Source organism: Acomys minous (assembly GCF_964271855.1).
Source record: "Acomys minous genome assembly, chromosome: 1".
Taxonomy (NCBI): Eukaryota; Metazoa; Chordata; class Mammalia; order Rodentia; family Muridae; genus Acomys; species Acomys minous.
Window position 1 is genome coordinate 57,707,281 of NC_140483.1, and position 18,593 is coordinate 57,725,873.

Genomic DNA, 18,593 nt, shown 5'->3' on the forward strand with positions numbered 1-18,593 from the left:
CATTTTACCTGGAGGAAAGAGGCGTGCTCACGTACAGCTTCCCCAGGGGTGGCACCAGGTGGGGGGGGGGGAATGAGGAAGGGCGTTCCAGAAGGGTGCTGTGTCCAGAGCAGTGGGGTGTGAGTGTGGCAGGTTCAGTCAACTGAATAGGACACTTCCGGAAGGCTGAGAGCTGACTCTGAAGAGACAGAGGGACGGGCATGGTAGCACACACCTTTGATCCCAGTACTTGGGGCAGAGGCAGGAGGATCTCTGTGAGTTCAAGGCCAGCCTGCTGGTCTACAGAGAGGAGCCTCTGACTAAAAAACACCACACACACACACACACACACACACACACACACACACACACACACACACACACAAAAGGGGTAGGAAATAAGGGGCCAAGACACCCTGAGGCCTGTATGCTGCACCCTAGAGTTTGTGCTTTCAGTAAGGGCTGTGCCCTCTTGGGGGATTTTCGGCACGTCAGGGTGTCATGTTAGAAGCATAGGTGAGCATAAATGCTCATCATAGTTGGACTCGAGGCTGGGCATTATTTCTGCTTATAGGCAAGACTAAGACACAGGTGTGCCTTCCAGGTTGCACGGCCTGTGTATGTATGTTCTTTGGCACAGATGGAGAACTTTGGAGAGTAAGGCTCATGGCTTGTGGCTCTTGCCATAGGATCTTTTTGGTGAGAATGAAATGCTGTACCCCATGTGACCACTGAGCTACATCTCAGCACCAAAACCAAACAAGATGCTGCACGGCCCAGAGTCCTAACACTTAGCCTCCCGACCTGGCCCCAGAAGGCCTTCTCCTATAGGAACCTTTTCAAGTTCAGTCACTGTCCACAGCATCTGTCGCTTGGCAGGGTGACTACAGGCCTGTCTGTCCTCTTCCACTCTGGCCACTCTGAAGGCCCCAGGCCTACAGCCTTTCTCATCTGGCTGGGACGGGGTGTCAGTGAGGAGGGTTCCGGCTGTTGTGGTTGCCCCAGGCAGCAAGGGCAGCCAGCTTCCCTGTGCCTCACCCTCCAGTAGGGTCAGGTGGCGGGCAGAGGCGATGGGATCTGCCGGCTCCCTGAAGTACAGCTTCAGGCCTTGCTTATGACGTCTGCAAACTTGGTCAGCCGTTACCTCTAGCTCCTTGAAATTCCTCCAGGGCACACAGTGGCTAAGTGCCTGAGATGGGGACAAGATGGAGAAGCCCAAGGGTATCACGGGGGTCCCCAGTTGTTGGTCTGCCTTTGGGACTGAGGGGCAGACCCCTCTCGGGCTTCGTAAAGTGGCCAGCCCCTAATTATATCTTTCAGCCTCTGGCTGTGGGCCCAGAGACTGACGCCAAAACAAAGTCTTACTCCCAAATGCCACAAACGGAGCAGGTGTCCACAGGCGCCTGCTGCATGGTGCCCGCACAGCAGAGGAACCAGTGCCATTGGGTGGAGATGAGTAGTTAGTCAGGTCCTATTGGAAGAGCTCACCCAGCCATCTTGGGCTGGGGTTGACAAAACTGAAGACTCAAGATACCCAAGGTACGAGTACAAAGCCCCGCCCGATGTTAGAGCCCCGTGGAGCATGACTGTGAGACAGGAGGCCACTCAGGAAGTCCCAAATCCTGACACTGTTTGGTGCAGGCTGGGTAACTGCACTCATGTTTAGGTAGGAGGCCCCAGGGTGCCTGGAAGGAGTTTGCTGAAAGGATTCTCAGAGCTGACCTCTGAATTTAAAGATGTTTACCCCTGCCCTCAGCTATCTTCCTAGTGCCCCTGTGTGTTCTGCCAACCCCTTCAGCCTCCACGTTCTCCAGGCTAGGGTCCCAAGCTCAGGACACTGATAGAAGATATCTGAGGTCCGAGGATAACAGTCTAAGTGTACCCCCCCCCCACTTGGACCCTGGGCCCCTACATCTGGCCTGAGCCACTGTGTGGAACTTGCTTCCTCCTAAGAGGGGCATAAGACCTGTCCCCTTCCTGGCCCTGCCCTGTGTGACCTGCAGCAGAGGTCTCTAAGGCAGGACCTGCCTCCCTAGCCTTTTCCGTACCCGCCGGCCTGCTCTTCGGCTTCCTGAACTGCTTGCCCGCAATGCCTGCCTTTCTTCCTCCTGGTGGCTGGGGCAGTGGGGAGAGGCAGCAGTGGGTGGGGCTGTGCTGATGCTACACGCGTGATGCTCACTCACTCGGAGGTCATCTGATATCAAAAACTTACCCAATCCCTCCAACTCCTAGTCTTTGCACTCAAACCTACGTCCCAGGACTCCTCTGCCCGCCGTGGGCTGCTCAGCCGCATGTCCTTGACCAATTTCTAACCCTCCTCAGCCATTCCTTCCCTCCTCTAGCGCTGCCATGCTGGGCCCAGTCCACTGTCTCTCACTTGGGTCCCTACTGGAGCTGCCTATGAGGAACGCTTGCCCACGTACAGTCTGTTGCTAACATGGCAGCCGGAGGGAGTCCGTTCAAACATCAGCGGGATCTTGCCACTCAGATGCTCACGCCCCCCTGTACACTCGCTGAGATTCCCAGCACAGCTGCTCTGCATCTCCTCCCCATCCCCCACCCCCACCTCCCCACCCCCCACCTCCCAACTCTCTAATACTGCTCAAAAAGCGAGCACTCAGGTCTGCCTCAGGACCTTGTATCTGCTCCACCCCCACCCCCACCCCCACCCCCACCCCCAGCCGACCTGCTCCCTTCACACTCTACTCTGAACTTGTGAGATTTCACTGTTTTTTAGGGAGATCTTTTTAATAATTTATTTTTATTTTATGTGCATTGGTGTTTCGCCTGCAAGTATGTCTGTGTGCGCACAGGGGTGGGGTGGGGGGGGCAGGGCAGGGTTGGGGGCGCGCCGGTCAGATCCCCTAGTTCTGGTGTTACAGACAGTTGTGAGCTGCCCTGTGGGTGCTGGGAATTGAACCCAAGTCCTCTGGAAGAGCAGCCAGTGCTCTTCACTACGGAACCATCTCTCCAGCCTCAGGGAGCTCTTTCTGATTCACCCTGTTTAAGCTCAGACCTCTTCCGCAATCCCGCCTTTCCACTGGATTTTCCTTTGTCACACTTGTTGCCACCTACAACCCTGCCCGTTTTGCTGGCTGCACACCTGTACCCCCTCTGAAGAAGGTGCAAGGCCAGGCTGGAGTGTAGCTTGGTGCTCGAATGCTGTTGACTGAGGTGAAAAGAACATTTGCTACCTAGGTATCAGGGAGGGGACAGGATGGGGAAGGCCCTCAGGTAAATGGGAGGAGTGTTGTGGTCACCATTATGCATTCAACAACCTGGAAACTGATGCCTCAATTGGAGCATGCCCGCTCTGTCCCTTCTTGCTGTATGTGAGCGCCTTCTTTCAGTCTGTGGGTGCTGATTAAAGCGCTCCATAAATACCATCCCCTTCCTTGGTGCAAGGCCTCTCTTTCCCTCTGGCCTGCCTGGCTCCTCCTCCCTTCCCCCGTGACACCCTTATCTCTGGCACCAACCGGAAGTGCTGGCAGCTTGTGTGTGCCTAGGAGAAAAGGAGGCTTTACCTGAGCAGGAGGCAGGAGGCAGGAGGCAGGCTGGCTAGGGGCTGCCTACGCAGCCCACAGCTCTAGAGGGGCCTCTGCTGTGACCTCCCTCCATGTCACCCTACTGGGCGGCACCCCGACATCACACTTCTCTTCCCCTGGCACCAGTTGCACGGGACAGACCCAGATGGCTCTTTGGCCCGGGGACAAAGGCCACACTGTGCCTGGCCCTGGGCGGGCCTTAGGCTGGGTCACACTGGGCCTTTCTGTCCCTAGTTGGGGATGAGGGGCAGACAGCACCAAGGTGACAGGCCCCTTTTCCTGTCTCCCTTCCCCCTCAGCCTCCAACTCTGAGGATCTGATTCTCCCAAGGCAAAAGTGACAGAGCATCTTGTGTCTCAAGCTGAGGAACAACAAACCATTCACTGCCCCGACTGCCCTGTCACACCCAAGGCCCTATTGCGTTCAATGCCCTAATTGTCCCTAGCAGAAAGAAGTAGCCGCTCTCTGGTCACCATTCCTGCTGCCTGCTCTCATGTCACCGTCAGGAAGTCTATCCTTACGTCCAGCCTCCATTCCTCATGCTGTAATGACAGCCATTTCCTCTTGGCCTCTTCTCCAGAGAGAGAACAGCTGGTCGCTATTGCGACGCAGGAGCCCCACACACTGCTCAGGTCAAGCCTTGAGCCTAGAGCCCAGGTTCCGTTCTGCATTCCCAGCTTTCCCCCACTGTTCCACCCTCCACTCCATCCTAGGCCAGCTATTGGCTCTTGGCTCCTGACTGAACCCTAGAGCAGATGGGATTTTGGCTCCATCCTTGCCTTGAAGAAATTATCCGCCCTGAACAAAAGCCGGAGTGTAAATCATGGCAGCTACTGGGGGATCCCTGAGCCAGCAACCCATTGCACGAACCCATAAGCCCACGCTGTAGGATGGCCTTATGGGAGAGCTGTTTTTGAAAGGGCTGGTCCCTCTTGGTAGAGCTGAAACCATGAGCAGCCAAGTACATGTGTCCCCTGTATCTCCTAGAATGGCCTTGTCCATGTGCCCGCTGTCCTCTAAGATAGCTATAGTGGTGTCTACACACACACACACACACACACACACACACACACACACACACACACACACACACTATTCCCCTTGACTTGCTCCTAGAGCTTGGCAAGTGTAGATATGTTCTCCCTAGTCAGAGAAGGTCCCTTCTATTGGCCTTTGCCGCTGTTTCTCTTCTCCTTTCATCATCTGCAAGCCTGAGGACTCCCCTCCTATCCCAGATGGCAGTTTGGAAGGGTGAGCTGACAGTCAGCCCCCATCTGAACCCCAGATGCAGCCAACCACATCTCCTCATGCTGGTTTTTTGAGACACTGTTTTAAACATATGTCTTCTGCCTGTCTTGGAGGGATCGGTCTGTAATCCTAGAGAGGACACTGAGGCAGGAAGATCGGGAATTGGAAGCTAGCCAGGGCTACATCGAAATACCCATTGCAAAAGAATGGGCTGGAGGGGCTGGAGAGATGGCTCAGAGGTTAAGAGCACTGGCTGCTCTTTCAGAGGTCCTGAGTTCAATTCCCACTAACTACATGGTGGCTCACAACCATTAGATCTGGTGCCCTCTTCTGTCCTGCAAATGTATATGCAGGCAGAACACTGTATACATAATAAATTAATCCTAAAGACAAACAAACAAACAAAAACAAAACAAGAAAGGACTGGAACCATGACTTGCCGTGTGCACTTCCAGAGGACCTGAGCTCAGTTCCCCGACCCCATTTCAGATACCTCACAGATGCTCTGGAGTTCCAAGTCCAGAGGATCCAACTTCCTCTTCTGGCCCCCAAGAGGTAGCTACATACATGTGACATATACATAAATACACATACACATAATTTTTTTTAATTGAGGGAGGCGGCGTTTTCCTTGCCTACCATTTACAAGGCCCTGGATTCAATCTCAAGTATTTCCCCAAGCCCTGGAAAGTTCCAGAAGCTGGCGATTTGAATTTTTTTCTGATGTCTTTGGTCACTCCAGCGTTCAGCACACCTGGACAACAGTGGACATGTACACAGAGCGATTGCTGCCCTCCGCTTGTACTGGGGATGAGAGTTAGCAGGCAGAGTTGACAGGTCTTCTTGTCACTGGAGCCCATCTGTCCTGTTACCATCACAGGGCCTCTGTGGGTCCTTTCAGTTAGATGCCACACACAAGGGCATGTAGCAGGGTGGTTGTCTTTTGAGAGCTTTCTCTCAGAGTTCTGCAGAAGGCAGGCTGGGGCCGTAAGAAGAAATGAAAGAGTGGGACTCCAGGCTGGACCAAGGTGGGCAAGGCACGGAAGCCGAGAAGAGCCCTCAGCAGTGTGCCATCATTAGCCTGAGTTCTTGGCAACAGGGATCTTGCTTAGTTACTGTCACCTAGTGCCCAGCACCATGCTGTACACAGGAGATGCTCCACCGGTGGTATGCCGTGCTGACTTGGACTGTAGGCTCCTCAGCTAAAGAGGGCTCAGCTGGCAGCACGAACCAGAGCCTTCTGCATGAAAAGGCACAGGCCTGGGTCAGGAGAGCCCGAGGGCTCAGCAGCTCAGTTGTGGTAGGGGCAGCTAGGAGCAGGGAGTGCTGGGGGGGGGAGTGGACCTTTTCCAGTCTCACCAAGGACAGAGGATATGATCATTAAGCAAAGCAAACATGTTACTGACCCATAATCCTTTAAACCGGGAGGATTCAGGAGGGGCCTGGTTGCCTTGGCAACTGGGTGCTAGCTAGCCGCAGGCCTGAGCATCTTTCAGAAGTGGGTTATAAGTAGGCCCAGGGAGGTGTGCAGATGGCCCCTCCCAAACAGGGTTGGCTTTTTTGATGCCTCCTGGCCAGGATGGGGAGCTAAGGGGGTTATGTAGCCTCTGGTCCCTGCAGCCCCACTGTAGGTGAAGGCAGCGTGGGCCAAGCAGGAAGGGGATGTGCCTGTGAATGAGTGCTTATGAGCCCGTGGGAAAAGCACGGTGGGGCACAACTTTAACCCTAGCACTCAGGAGACTGAGGTGGGTGGATCTAAGCCAGCCTGATCTACATAATGACTTTCAGGCCAGGCAGAGATACACCGAGAGACTCTGTCTCAAAACAGGGGGAAGAGAAGCACCCAGCTCTAGGTAACGTTTGTGGTACCATCCAGAGGCCAGGGAAACAGAACAGGACAGCTCCCAGCCCACTGTGTCCTCAGCCCAGGGCACCCAGGCCTGCTCAGAGGACTGAGGTGAGGGAGGCGCCAGCAGCTCAGACTTCCCTTTTCCTGGGCTAGCTGAGTTTCCCACGCCGTTCCTGGCTTGCACACTGCAGCTGGAACAGAGGTGGGTGGGGCTGAGACATGCTCTCGCTCTGCTTTGATGGCCTAAGGATCCGGGATGAGCCGGAGAGGGGTCAATTCTGATATCAGTGTCAGGTGTCACGGAGTTTGAAACCTGTTGACAAGTGGGCTGGTGGCCACCAATCAATCAGGCCCTTTCGAAAAGAGCAGATGGCCTGAGGGCCATCCAGTTCTGGTGTCCTGCCCCCAGAGATCTCTAGACTGGCTGAAGGCTGACTGTCTAGAGTGACCTCTCGCAAACCTGCCGTGGTTGGCAAGGGAGGAGATGTTCATGGACCCCGGTAGCTGAGAGTCACTTGAGAAAGGAACAGGGTGAGATCTTGCTTTCAGGGAGCTGAGGTTGTGGTCCGGGTGACCTAAGCGTGACACGGGCGGAGTCCTGGCTCCCATGGGTATAGAGTGGCCACATCACTTTGTTCTCTCCTCTCTGTCCCAGGACCCACCACGGGCCCCTGCTGATGATGAACAAGATGAAGAACTTCAAAAGAAGGCTTTCCCTATCCGTGCCCCGCCCAGAGACCATTGAGGAGTCATTGACTGAATTCACGGAGCAGTTCAATCAGCTCCACACCCAGAGGAAAGAGGGTAAGGGTCAGGCCACCTAGCTCTTTCCCACCCAGACTTCCTGTGACCCTCTGCTGACAGAGGGGTGGGGTGCCCTGTGCTGTCGACAGACTGTGCAGTGGGAGGTAGGGACCGACACCTGTCCCACTCAGACATGCCATTCCATCTGTGGGCTGTACCCAAGCATGTTCTCCCCCACAGACGGCGGGGATGAGCCTGGGCAGCTGTCCCCTGGCATGCAGTATCAACAACGGCAGAGCCAGCGTCGCTTCTCCATGGAGGTGAGGGTGCCCCTTCTGGGCTCCACGGGCCGGGCACATCTGCAGCAGTGTACATAGCAGGGCGGTTCCTGGAGAGCCTGCCACCCAGGCCTCAGATTGGAGCAGCTCATTGTGGGGATTCAGGGAGAATATATATATATATATATCAAGTGCTAGAACATTCCTGCTAGACAAGCTGACTGTTTTTCTGACCCACATACCTGTGCCAAGTATAGAAAAAAAAATTTGCTTACAAAACTATATTGTCTGTGGGGGCATGAGATTTATGTTCTATAGTGAGAGCTGCTGCGGCCCAGAGAGGGGAAAGGTCACAGGATAACCCTTGCAGGTTCGCAGATGTATAACCCCTCAGGTAGCTGTGAGCCTGAGGTAATGAGTGAGAGGCAAAGGTCTTCTGAGGCCAACGTGGGGTTCCCATCCCTTCCGCTACCTCAGGACCTCAACAAGAGGCTCTCTCTGCCCATGGATATCCGCCTGCCCCAGGAATTCCTGCAGAAGCTACAGCTGGAGAGCCCAGGGCTGCCCAAGCCGCTCACCCGCATGTCCCGTCGTGCCTCTCTGGTGAGTCCAAGGAGGGTCAGAGACTGCTGAGTGTGAACACACACACACACACACACACACACACACGCACACGCACACGCACACGCACACGCACACGCACACGCACACGCACACACACACACACACACACAAACCCTAGAGTGGTTTCCAGAAAGATTCCTATGCCTCTGGCGCCACCTGCTGGCCTTTGTGGATTCCAATAAATGGTCAGTCTTTTTTTTTTTTTTTTTTTTTTTTTTAATTCTTTTTAAAGAACGAAATTAGCTTTTATTATTCACATACTTAGTAGAAAAGGGGATTTAGGGAAGAAGGTGGAGCTGTATGAAAAACTCTGGTGTGGTCCAGCACTACTATTTACATGTGGGAGCAGCATTGTCCTCACATCAGACTTAGACGGTTCACTTGTCTGAAGAGCCTTTGCAGACACAGCCCTGCAGCTCACATCTAGGTATGGAGCTAAATAGCCCCAAAGTCTGTACTCCCATCATTCCTTAGGAGGCTGTTGCAGAAGTGCCAAGAATTCAAGGCCAGCCTGGGCTCCGTAGTCCCAGGCCAACCTAGGCTACACTGTAAGACTGTCTCAAAAACAAAACAGGGAGGGGGGAAAAAAAAAAGAAGAAAGAAAGAAAGGAGGATCAGGATAGGGTTCAGGTTGTATTTCTCTGTGCAGCAATGTGGTTCGAGAGTCTCCTGGCCTTGCCGTCATGGGCATGCGCTTGGTCACCCTTGGAATAGCTGCTGTATACATCCACAAGCTCACTAGGGAGCTGAAGTAAAGAGTGGCTAAACCCTAGCAGTGGTCTTTGATGGAGAGAGAGAAGCACAACTCGAGTCAGTCACTACTGTGTGTCCAGGCGTTTGGAGAGCACTGATTAAGGAAGCGCTTTCCTGGATAATGACAAAACAACCAAACAACCCCCCCTCAAAAAAAAAAAACAAAACAAAAAACCAACCCGCAGCCATGGTCATCTGTTCCTGCTGGAACGCTAGAAGGCTACACACAGGATATCATATAGCACATGTATGTTATGTAATGCGCAATAAAAAGGAAAGGCTTCCCCCAGGAAAACAAACAAAACAAGAATCCGACAAAAAGACCCATCGGCTGCCGGCCCCCAGTCACGTACTTTCAGGACCCAGCTACCTGTGAGGAGTTTCTAGGATCCTCTGTGGTGGGTGGGCCTCGGAGCTCTATCTTATTAAGACTCCTGTCCTGTCCTGAGCTAGAAGAGATAAACTGGTGAGAGACTATAGAGTAGTGGGCTCTGCAGTGGACCCCACATAGTGGAGGATGACAGGCCGCTCAGGAGGAGCCAGCAACCTGAGCAGGAGAGCCAGGCAGGCAGTGGGGTGGGCAGCGGGCAGGCGGTGCAGCTCAGCTGTCCTTGCCTTGGTCCCTCTCTGTATTACGGGGGCGTCTCACTTCCTTCCCAGGGGACATGGGCTAGAAAGCTCTGCCGGGACTCCGCCCCTCATAGTCTCCCGTGTCTCCTTCCCAGTCAGATATCGGCTTTGGGAAACTGGAAACGTATGTGAAACTGGACAAGCTGGGGGAGGTAAGAGACCGGAGTCGCGCTCTCTCTCTGGGCAGCAGGTGGGATGGTTTTGACTCTGTTCTGCCCCTTACGCTTCCTGACCCTCAGAGTCACATTGTCCTGGCCCAGCCTTTGGCAGCTGTTGTGATGTCCCATGATCTTGAAGACAGAGGTCTCTGCACAGACTCTAGTTCCCGTCCCTCCCACCCCCCAACCCGTTCAAGTAGTTATGGCCTAGACTTGAATCCCAATTTCTCCATTTGCTAGTTCCATGATCGTAGCATGTCCTATGGCATCTCTTCGTGCTTTGGTTTCACTCTCTGTCAAAGGATGAAAAGCTATTCTGCTGTTGGGGGGACTGTAGGGTACCATAGGAAGCTCGTGTATGGTTCCTAGTGCCTGGCACACAGCGAGGGCATTGTCAGTAAACTGCTTCTGCATCACTGTGCTGGCGGGCTTTGTGGCCTGAGGTGGGCATAGGTCTGTGAAGGGGAAGAGTGCCGTCTCTCAAGAGCCATATCACCGGGATCTAAGAGCAAGGCTGTGTTGTGCCAACAGAGGGACGGTCGCACGGGGACAGAGAAGTAAGGCAGGCTGATCCAGCCAGGCCGTTGATAAGGATGCATCAGGAGAAAGCAGGCTTTGGAGCCGACAGAACCTGCACGGAGGGAGTAGGACGCCCAGTCTGAATCCCAGCTCGAGCAGAAACGTTAAGGGGTGGGTCTGAGAGGAGAGTGTGAGTAAGGCGCTCTGGGCCTGACCAGGGCTGCTCTGCCCCAGGGCACCTACGCCACCGTCTTCAAGGGACGCAGCAAGCTGACAGAGAACCTCGTGGCCTTGAAGGAGATCCGGCTGGAACACGAGGAGGGGGCGCCCTGCACTGCTATCCGAGAGGGTACAATGTCTGGGTCTACCCTCTGCCATGAGGGGCTCAGTCACTGGCATCTGGTGGGAGCCTGGGTGGAGGACCATTGCCGGCCCCCAGGAAGGGATAGTGGGAGGTATTCGTGGGCCTGGGGACCCAGGTGGGCCTGTCTCTCCCCAGTGTCTCTGCTGAAGGACCTGAAACACGCCAATATTGTGACTCTGCATGACCTCATTCACACAGACCGGTCCCTCACCCTGGTGTTTGAATACCTGGTGAGCTGGAGTGGGGCTGGCAGCCCCTCCCCTGTGCTGGGTGAAGTGGGGGGGCAGGAGAGAGAGGGGGGTGAGGGAGTGGGACAGAAGGACCCAAGCCTTTGTTTGCCAATTAAGTTCTCATGCAGAAGTGGGCCAAGGGTTCAGAGCCAGGCCCTGAGCCACCAGCGGGCACGGGCGGGCCGAGACTTGAGAGGGCTTCCCTTTCAGCCTGGGTCTGGACCACTGGCCAAGCAGGGGACAGGACGGAACTGGTCTTTCTGTTCCAGGACAGTGACCTGAAACAGTATCTGGACCACTGTGGAAACCTCATGAACACATACAATGTCAAGGTGAGGGCCTCTGAGGGACGGATTTCACCATGGGAGCCATCTGTTATAGAGCCCAGTATGGGCTGCATCGCTTGATACCAGCTGCTAAGACTAGTTGGAGCTTTAAATGTAGGCAGGAGGGAAAGGCCACTCTGCTAGTCTAGGAGCCATTCCGAGCACCCCAGGCAAGAACACAGGCTTACCATCCGCTTCTGTCTAGCTGTGGCAGCGGACCCTTCTCTAAGTCTGAGTATCAAGTGCGTGTCACCTACCAGAGTGAAGGGGGGGGGGAGATGGTGGGGGGGGCAGGTGGTGGTGGGGGGCTTCTGGGAAGCCAGGAGGGTGGGTGACCAGTTCTGGCGACTTAAGAACCAAGCACATACATCCTCTCCTATGGGACCCTTACTGTGCCCTCCCGTGTCACATCTATAGACTGCTCGGCTCTGGCCTCCTCCCACTCATGGCCTCCCCTCCACACTTAGTCTCTGCCCCGACATGTGATTCCTTAGGTGGCCTGCAGGGTGGGCAACAGAGCCAGGGAGCCTCCCCCAGAAACTTGTGCTGGTCTCCCCTCACCCCAATTCCTCTCCAGCCTGAGACAGAGGCACAGGCTCTCCCACATGGGGCCTGGTCCCACCACACGCCTCGTTTCTCTTCTCTGCCAGATCTTCATGTTCCAGTTGCTCCGGGGCCTGGCCTACTGCCACCGCCGCAAGATCCTGCACCGGGACCTAAAGCCTCAGAACCTGCTCATCAATGAGAGGGGCGAGCTGAAGCTGGCTGACTTTGGTGAGGCTGATACCTCAGGGTCAGGGTCAGGGTTGGCAGATGGGTCTGACCCCTGGGGTGCACAGCATCCTCAGGACATAGGGATTCTGTGGGGGGTAGGGGGAGTTTGGGGTCATCTGAGCACCTGACCCGTCAGGACTCTTTAGCAGAGGTTCAGTGACATGTCTATTCCTAGGCCTGGCCAGGGCCAAATCAGTGCCAACAAAGACCTATTCCAATGAGGTGGTGACCCTCTGGTACAGGCCCCCAGATGTGCTGCTAGGATCCACGGAGTACTCCACCCCCATTGACATGTGGTGAGTGAGCCCCAGAGGGGAGTGAAAGAGGCTGCCCGCAGACTTAGACTCTGTCCAGGGAGAGCTTGGCCTTGCTCACAGCTCCACTTCCCCCCTACTGTTAGCACATTCTCTGAGCTTCTGGAGCCTCTAATGCTGTACTTATGAAATGCTTCCCCAGGGGCTGAGGTGGGAATTACCAGAGAGTAGATGAGTCCTCCCTTGGAACACCACGGAGGGGACATACTATTTTACTGTTAAAATTGACAAAGGTGTGAAAACCAATTTAACTTTAAAGCCCACACAGGTGTCGGGCGGAGCCCAAGGCTCCCCAGAGAGAGTGTATCTCTCTTCCTGCCTAGCAGAGTTAACGGGACCCAGGGATTACAGACCCTTTCCATAGTGAAAGTCGGCTTGGTTCTATGAGCCTTTTAAACCCCAGATGCTTGTGTTAGCGGCTCATTGGATCCCTCACACAGCAGCCTTAGAGCGGGTGTTTGTGCTTCCTGGACTCACTACCCTTGCATCTGCAGGGGCGTAGGCTGCATCCTCTATGAGATGGCCACTGGGAAGCCCCTCTTCCCAGGCTCTACTGTCAAGGAGGAGTTGCACCTCATCTTCCGGCTCTTGGGTTAGTTTTCTTCGCTACCATCCGCCTCGCCGCCAGGGGGCGCCAGAACCCTGTCTACCCAGGCGCACGGAGGGTGGGGCCCAGCTAGCTTTGGCTGCTTACTCTTTGCTGTCTCCTTCAATGTTGCACACTCGCCATATTCATTCAGTCACACTTCTTACGTCGTCTTGTGTCTACAGGGACTCCTACAGAAGAGACGTGGCCGGGTGTGACGTCCATCTCCGAGTTTCGAGCCTACAACTTCCCCCGGTACCTACCACAGCCGCTGCTCAGCCACGCTCCCAGGTAGTCCCCTTGCCAGGCCCCTCGCTCCCCACTGTGATCTCCCTCCCAGAGGTTCGGGTCCCCAAGCCTGCTCCTGGCTGCGCCTGTGCCAGCGCCTCCTCCTTGCAGGTTGGATACTGAAGGCATCAACCTCCTGACCAGCCTCCTCCTGGTGAGTTTCCTCACATCCTGCCCAGGGAGCGACAACGAAAGAAAGCCAGGCTGATAGCACAAATCCTGCCTGCGATTCTAAAGCCCACGAGGGGCACTGGTCTCTGTGCTTGACACCCAAGGCCTGATTGGGCGTTTTCTGGGGGTGATGGATGGCTCCGTTTTCTCAACTGCAGGGGCGGATATCAGTTCATCCTTTAGACGATGCTGGGGGTACGCCCGGATTATGGGCATGGTATACAGTATACAGTGCCTACCCGGGAGCAGGCAGGGGATACTAATAGCGCTTTCTCATGTCTGCTCATTTCAAGATACAGCCACTCTCCCCAGGGAGCTCTGGTGTCTGAACCCTGGTATCCTAAGGTCTGAGACTTGCCCTGTTTGGCTCAGATGAGGGCTTCTCCCACCTTGGCCATCTGACTTAGTACAGGAGTCCCGTTTTCTAGAAGGTTCTCCAACGGGGCCCCCCAAAAAAAGAGCCTACCCTGTGCCTTTCAGTACGAATCCAAGCGTCGCATGTCAGCAGAGGCAGCCCTCAATCACCCCTATTTCCAGTCGCTGGGAGAACGCGTACACCAGCTGGATGACAGTAAGTGTCCACGGGGGCAGGGAAGGGGGAAGCTGGGATAGCTGGGAGCTCTAACAGGGGCCGGAGCCTGGGGTTCAGCACCTGGCTTCTACTTCACAGCTCTCATTTGTAGCTAAGGGGGCAGATTCCACCTGGGAGGTTAGATCTTCCTGGATGAGCCTTGACAGGAGGGTGCCTTGGCTTCTGTGCATTTAGTAGGTACAGGAGCAGGGTAGCCCCACCTAAGCCTCCCCAACTCTCTTCTCTTGCCCAGCCGCCTCCATCTTCTCCCTGAAGGAGATTCAGCTCCAAAAGGACCCAGGCTACCGCGGCCTGGCCTTCCAGCACCCAGGTAGGGCCACATGTCCCCCACCCATACCTTTTGCTAGAAATAGCCCAGTAGACCACCCTTCCCCAGTGGGGACTGACTTCCCTCTGAGAAAGAGATGGACCCTGAGCCTGCCCTTTGGATGGGGGAGTCAACACCCCCACATACACCTTCTGGGAGGATCTCCCCTCACCCATCCCCACCCAGATGGAGCACTGCCTTTTACAGTAGTAGTCCTGGCAAGGGTGCGCCCTGTCCCCGATGTACCTCTGTGCAGACCCTGAGCTCCTGGCCAGTCCAGATGACTTTGTCCCTAGCACAGCCTTGGACCTGACGGGTTCCCATGTATTGTCTCATGCAGCTTTTTTTTTTTTTAAATACCCATTGGGTTTGGCACACTCTATATGTTAGTCACTTCCGTGAAACCGAGGCCCTTAGAGGCCTTCACAATTTCACGCAGCTCACAAGCAACAGGGATGAGACCTGAGCGCGAGCCCATGTCCTTGCTCGCTGGGTCAGAGCATACAAAGGACAAGGACAAGTGTCTCCCTTTAACCCTCTCCTTGTCCCTCTGTTCCTTCCTGTCCACCTCTGTTCTCCAGGGCGAGGGAAGAGCCGGAGGCAGAGCCTCTTCTGAGCCCCGCCCACCCTGCTGCAGCCCAAGGGCTGAGAGGCCACGCGGAACATGAATTCAGGAAGTATGGGGCCTGTATGGCCATCAGAGGGCTGAACAATGAACGCCTGTGGCTGGTCTGGAGGACCACTTGGCAGCCCTGTTGGTAGCAGTCGCTTCCTTTCCTTGCTTACCACACACACCTCTGTGAGGGCCTCTCCCTGGGACACCAGCCCCTTTGTCACCCACTGTGAGGTGGGGCATGAGCTACTTCCCTGAGAGAAAGGGATGGGCACAGGGTGGGGGTGGGGGTGGGGAGGACCTGGGGCCCTTTCCCAGTTGACGTGCAGGAGAATGTGGGGGTCCTGGGCCCGCCGGCTCATCGGCTTGACAGACCCCTTTCTTAGCCTCGGACACTCGCTTCACCTTCTTCTCCTCTAAGAACAAGGAATATGGCACCTTACCTGGAACCCTGTAATGTGCCCATGTGTGTGCCAACCCCACCCAAAGGCAGACATCCCTGGAGTGTCAGAAAAAGTAGTATCCCATCTTGTCACCATCCCCACTGTGCTTATTGTCCCCTCCTTGCCAGAAGCCCAGGGACCCTCTGGCTTGAACCAAGGCTAAAAAGTACCAGCGTGCTGTCCATGCCCAACAGTATCAGGAGGTGGTCTGGTGCCCCCAGTTGTACTCCTGCTGCCTCAGCCAGCCCCCTGCCCATCCCCCAGTCTGGAAAGGGTTGCCTTAAACTGGCAGGTGGTAAAGTGTACACTGTCCTTGGAGCTCTGACCTAGCACCTTTCCTCCGTCCCTTTTTCCCTAAGCCACTTCTACTCAGGTGTTATCATCCCTGAGGGCTGATAAGTTAACCCTGTCTCAGGGTTCTGAGGCTGGCCCCCAGATTTGCAAGGTCACCTCGACACTGGTACCAGGATGGCCTTGGCTCTTTAGGGCTGGTGCAGCCTCTCCCCCAGGCCCCACCTCCTTCCTAGCCTTGTCCACTTGACCCTGGCACCAGCCTCCACAGAGGGCCTCCTGAGAGGAAGGCTGTCCGGCATCACAGCCTAAGCTGGAGAGAAGGTGAGATGGCGGCAGCAGGTTTGATCCTGAGAGCCTCATCCTACGTCCCCTGCAAAAGACACCTTTCCTCAGCACCCCTCTCGTGTTCCAGGGTCTCCCCAACACTTGGCTGAACTTGAAGGGCAAAGGCCAAGGGAAGGCCAAGCCCATGTTTTCTCCACAGGCCCCATGCCCATCCCAACCCCTTGGAGCCTGGGTTCTCCCTAACCCCCTTCCCCACTGACTGTGAATGTCCTGTGACTCAGAGCAAAGACAGAGAAATATATTTAATTCATGTTGTACAGAAAGCCGTGAGCTGTCTCATTCAGAAATGCAAACGAGAGAGGACGGAGAACTCTTAAGTGTCTGGGCTTGCTTATACATACATACATACATACATACATACCATCAAAGAGAGTTTGGTCTGTGCACATCTGTGAGCCTGGCCTGGGCTGGGGGTAGGGGGATGCTGGTACTCTCTGCTACAGTTGAGAGGCTATATCAGCTCTGCTAAGGCACACTAAGGGTCATGAGTGAAGCGCAGAGTGCACAGGCCTGAGCATCTGTGTTTTGTGTCCTGCCCTTGGCCCAGGGTGTGCCTGTGAGGTGGGACCAATGAGGCTAGCCCAGAGAGAGTCCTGAGGAGAGGCAGGGGCTCTGGTTTCTATGGGTCACTCTGCTTTGGCTTCTTGGGAGGGGAGGGCACATAGGAAAAAAAAAAGTTGGGCCAGGTGTAATGATGTACATCTTTAATCCCAACACTAAGGAAGCAGAGACAGCTGATGATCTCTGTCTCTGTGTCTGTCTCTTTCTCTCTGTGTGTGTGTGTCTCTCTCTGTCTGTCTTTCTCTTGTGGCGGGGGGCAGAGTACATTGTAAGTTGGTATTGAGGTAGACAAAACCAGAGCAGTGGCGAGTACAGACCTAACTGGTTCTCGAACCCACTGCCTCCTGCTGCTCTCAAACACCTCCCTCTTATTTGCCTTCCCCCCAACCCCCACCTCTATTCCCCAACCCCCCAACTCCCCCCCCCCAGTCACATAGACCGACCTTAGGAGGCTGAGAATTCAGCTGTTTTCCAACTCATTGCTCCGAATTCTCCCAAGGCCGTGCAGAGTGCCAAGCCCTATGGTATGCCTCCGGGCCTTACCTGTTCTGTGCCCTTGTACTGCAGGGGGCGCCTGCTTCCTCGACAAGACAATGCCATGGAAGTTGAGTGGGCCAGGGCTTGGTCCTTGGCTCTGCACCATCTCCCACACTGGTCCCCATGAATGCATCGAAGTGCAGAACCTCTGAGGCAACATTTACTGCTTCCTATAAGGGAAAGGCCGGGAAATACACAGGCTGAGATCCAGTGAGAAGCCCGGATACGAAGCTGCCTGCCCTCTGCCCTGTGCACACCTGCAATGCCCAGGCCCATCTCACCAAATCTCCACCACAACCTTTCTCCCTGATCACATACATAAACATTGGAGTCCCCAGGGATGAAGTAACTGGCCTTAGGTCACACAACAAATTAGAATCCTAAGTCTGTTAGGAGCTGGATGTGTGGCTCTGTGGGAGAGGCCTTGCCTACCACGCACAAAGTCCTTGAGTTCTGAGAGCTCCGAGTTCCACCGTCAGCACCCGGAAAAACAAATCATCATCAACAACAACACCCTTCCTAGAATTCTGGAGCCCTAGGTCTGTGTGCCAGCCAAACCTTCTTGGTTTTTAAAGAGGAGAGGGTAGAAAGGACCATGTAAATAGATCTGGGAAGCAGGAAGCAAGCACAAGGAAGGGTCTGCACAGATGCAGCTTCCTGTAGGAGTGCCGGGGAGGCCGGCATTTATCAGAGATGATGGCTCTGCTGAGGAGAGCTAGATACGGAAGCAAGGCACAGCCGAGTGACAAGCCATGAGCTGCCAGAGCTGATGGGCTGCAGGAGCCACCGCTAGTGCCCTAGGGACCAAGCTGAGCTATGGCCGGCCCAGGCCCTGGAGCCCTGTTTCCTGGGTACCCAGAAGTCATTTCCTGATGATGTGCGACTCTCCTGAGCAGAAGCCTTTCTGCTAGACTCCCTGGTGAGTCATTGTCCCCTCTGGCATCACATGTACTGTCCTCAGTGTTGGGTCAGGAATGCCCAGGGCCCCATCTGACCTTCCCTAATCCCATACTCACTTACAGATGCCGACCAGAAGGTCCCCGTTGGCAGATTGCTGCAGAGCAGGGCCCACACTTCCACTGATGGGACCTAGGGTTGGTTCTCCTCTGTCTTGCTCTTCCAGGTCCATGGCCCTCTCCTATCGAATCCATCCCCAGGCCCCATGCAGCCTTCTAAGCCGGAAGCTCCTTGAGCCTGATTGATGGCCCCTAACAGACCCAGACACCCTCTTTCATGCTTTCACAACCACAGCCACAGGGAGGTTCTGAAAGGTGTGGGGCCTTCTGCACCTTGGCCTGAAGTTTGGAGGTCAGGACTTACACGTGGCAAAGCACCCATCTTCGCTCCTCTTGGGCTCTTTGGCCAGTTGGCTCTCAGCACTGTTGTGGAACCTGCTCTTCTTCCTTCCGTGAAGTGGTTTGGCTGCCTATGGTCCACTCTTCTTCACCTTTGTTTGGACACTTGCTTCCAATTTGAGACACCCCCAGTCTCAACTGTCTCTGTGCAAAGCAAACCATCAGC

At 55.0% G+C, this 18,593-nt stretch overlaps 1 protein-coding gene across 2 annotated transcripts in view; it reads left to right on the plus strand.

Annotated features, from left to right (window-relative positions):
- Positions 1-16,237, plus strand: part of CDK18 (cyclin dependent kinase 18) — a 32,142-nt gene extending 15,905 nt beyond the window's left edge. Inside the window, exons 2-16 of one of the 2 annotated variants that reach the window (XM_084799939.1) lie at positions 7,277-7,425; positions 7,606-7,685; positions 8,121-8,246; positions 9,746-9,802; positions 10,562-10,676; positions 10,827-10,921; positions 11,191-11,253; positions 11,898-12,021; positions 12,197-12,317; positions 12,830-12,927; positions 13,107-13,212; positions 13,321-13,363; positions 13,861-13,951; positions 14,205-14,282; positions 14,861-16,237. In XM_084799939.1, the coding sequence (XP_084656065.1) occupies positions 7,277-7,425; positions 7,606-7,685; positions 8,121-8,246; positions 9,746-9,802; positions 10,562-10,676; positions 10,827-10,921; positions 11,191-11,253; positions 11,898-12,021; positions 12,197-12,317; positions 12,830-12,927; positions 13,107-13,212; positions 13,321-13,363; positions 13,861-13,951; positions 14,205-14,282; positions 14,861-14,895 (1,381 nt within the window). In that variant the 3' untranslated portion in view covers positions 14,896-16,237. Of the gene's footprint in view, positions 1-7,276; positions 7,432-7,605; positions 7,686-8,120; positions 8,247-9,745; positions 9,803-10,561; positions 10,677-10,826; positions 10,922-11,190; positions 11,254-11,897; positions 12,022-12,196; positions 12,318-12,829; positions 12,928-13,106; positions 13,213-13,320; positions 13,364-13,860; positions 13,952-14,204; positions 14,283-14,860 lie in introns of both variants that reach the window. The other variant, XM_084799940.1, reaches the window with a different exon arrangement.
- The last annotated feature ends 2,356 nt before the right edge of the window (positions 16,238-18,593 follow it).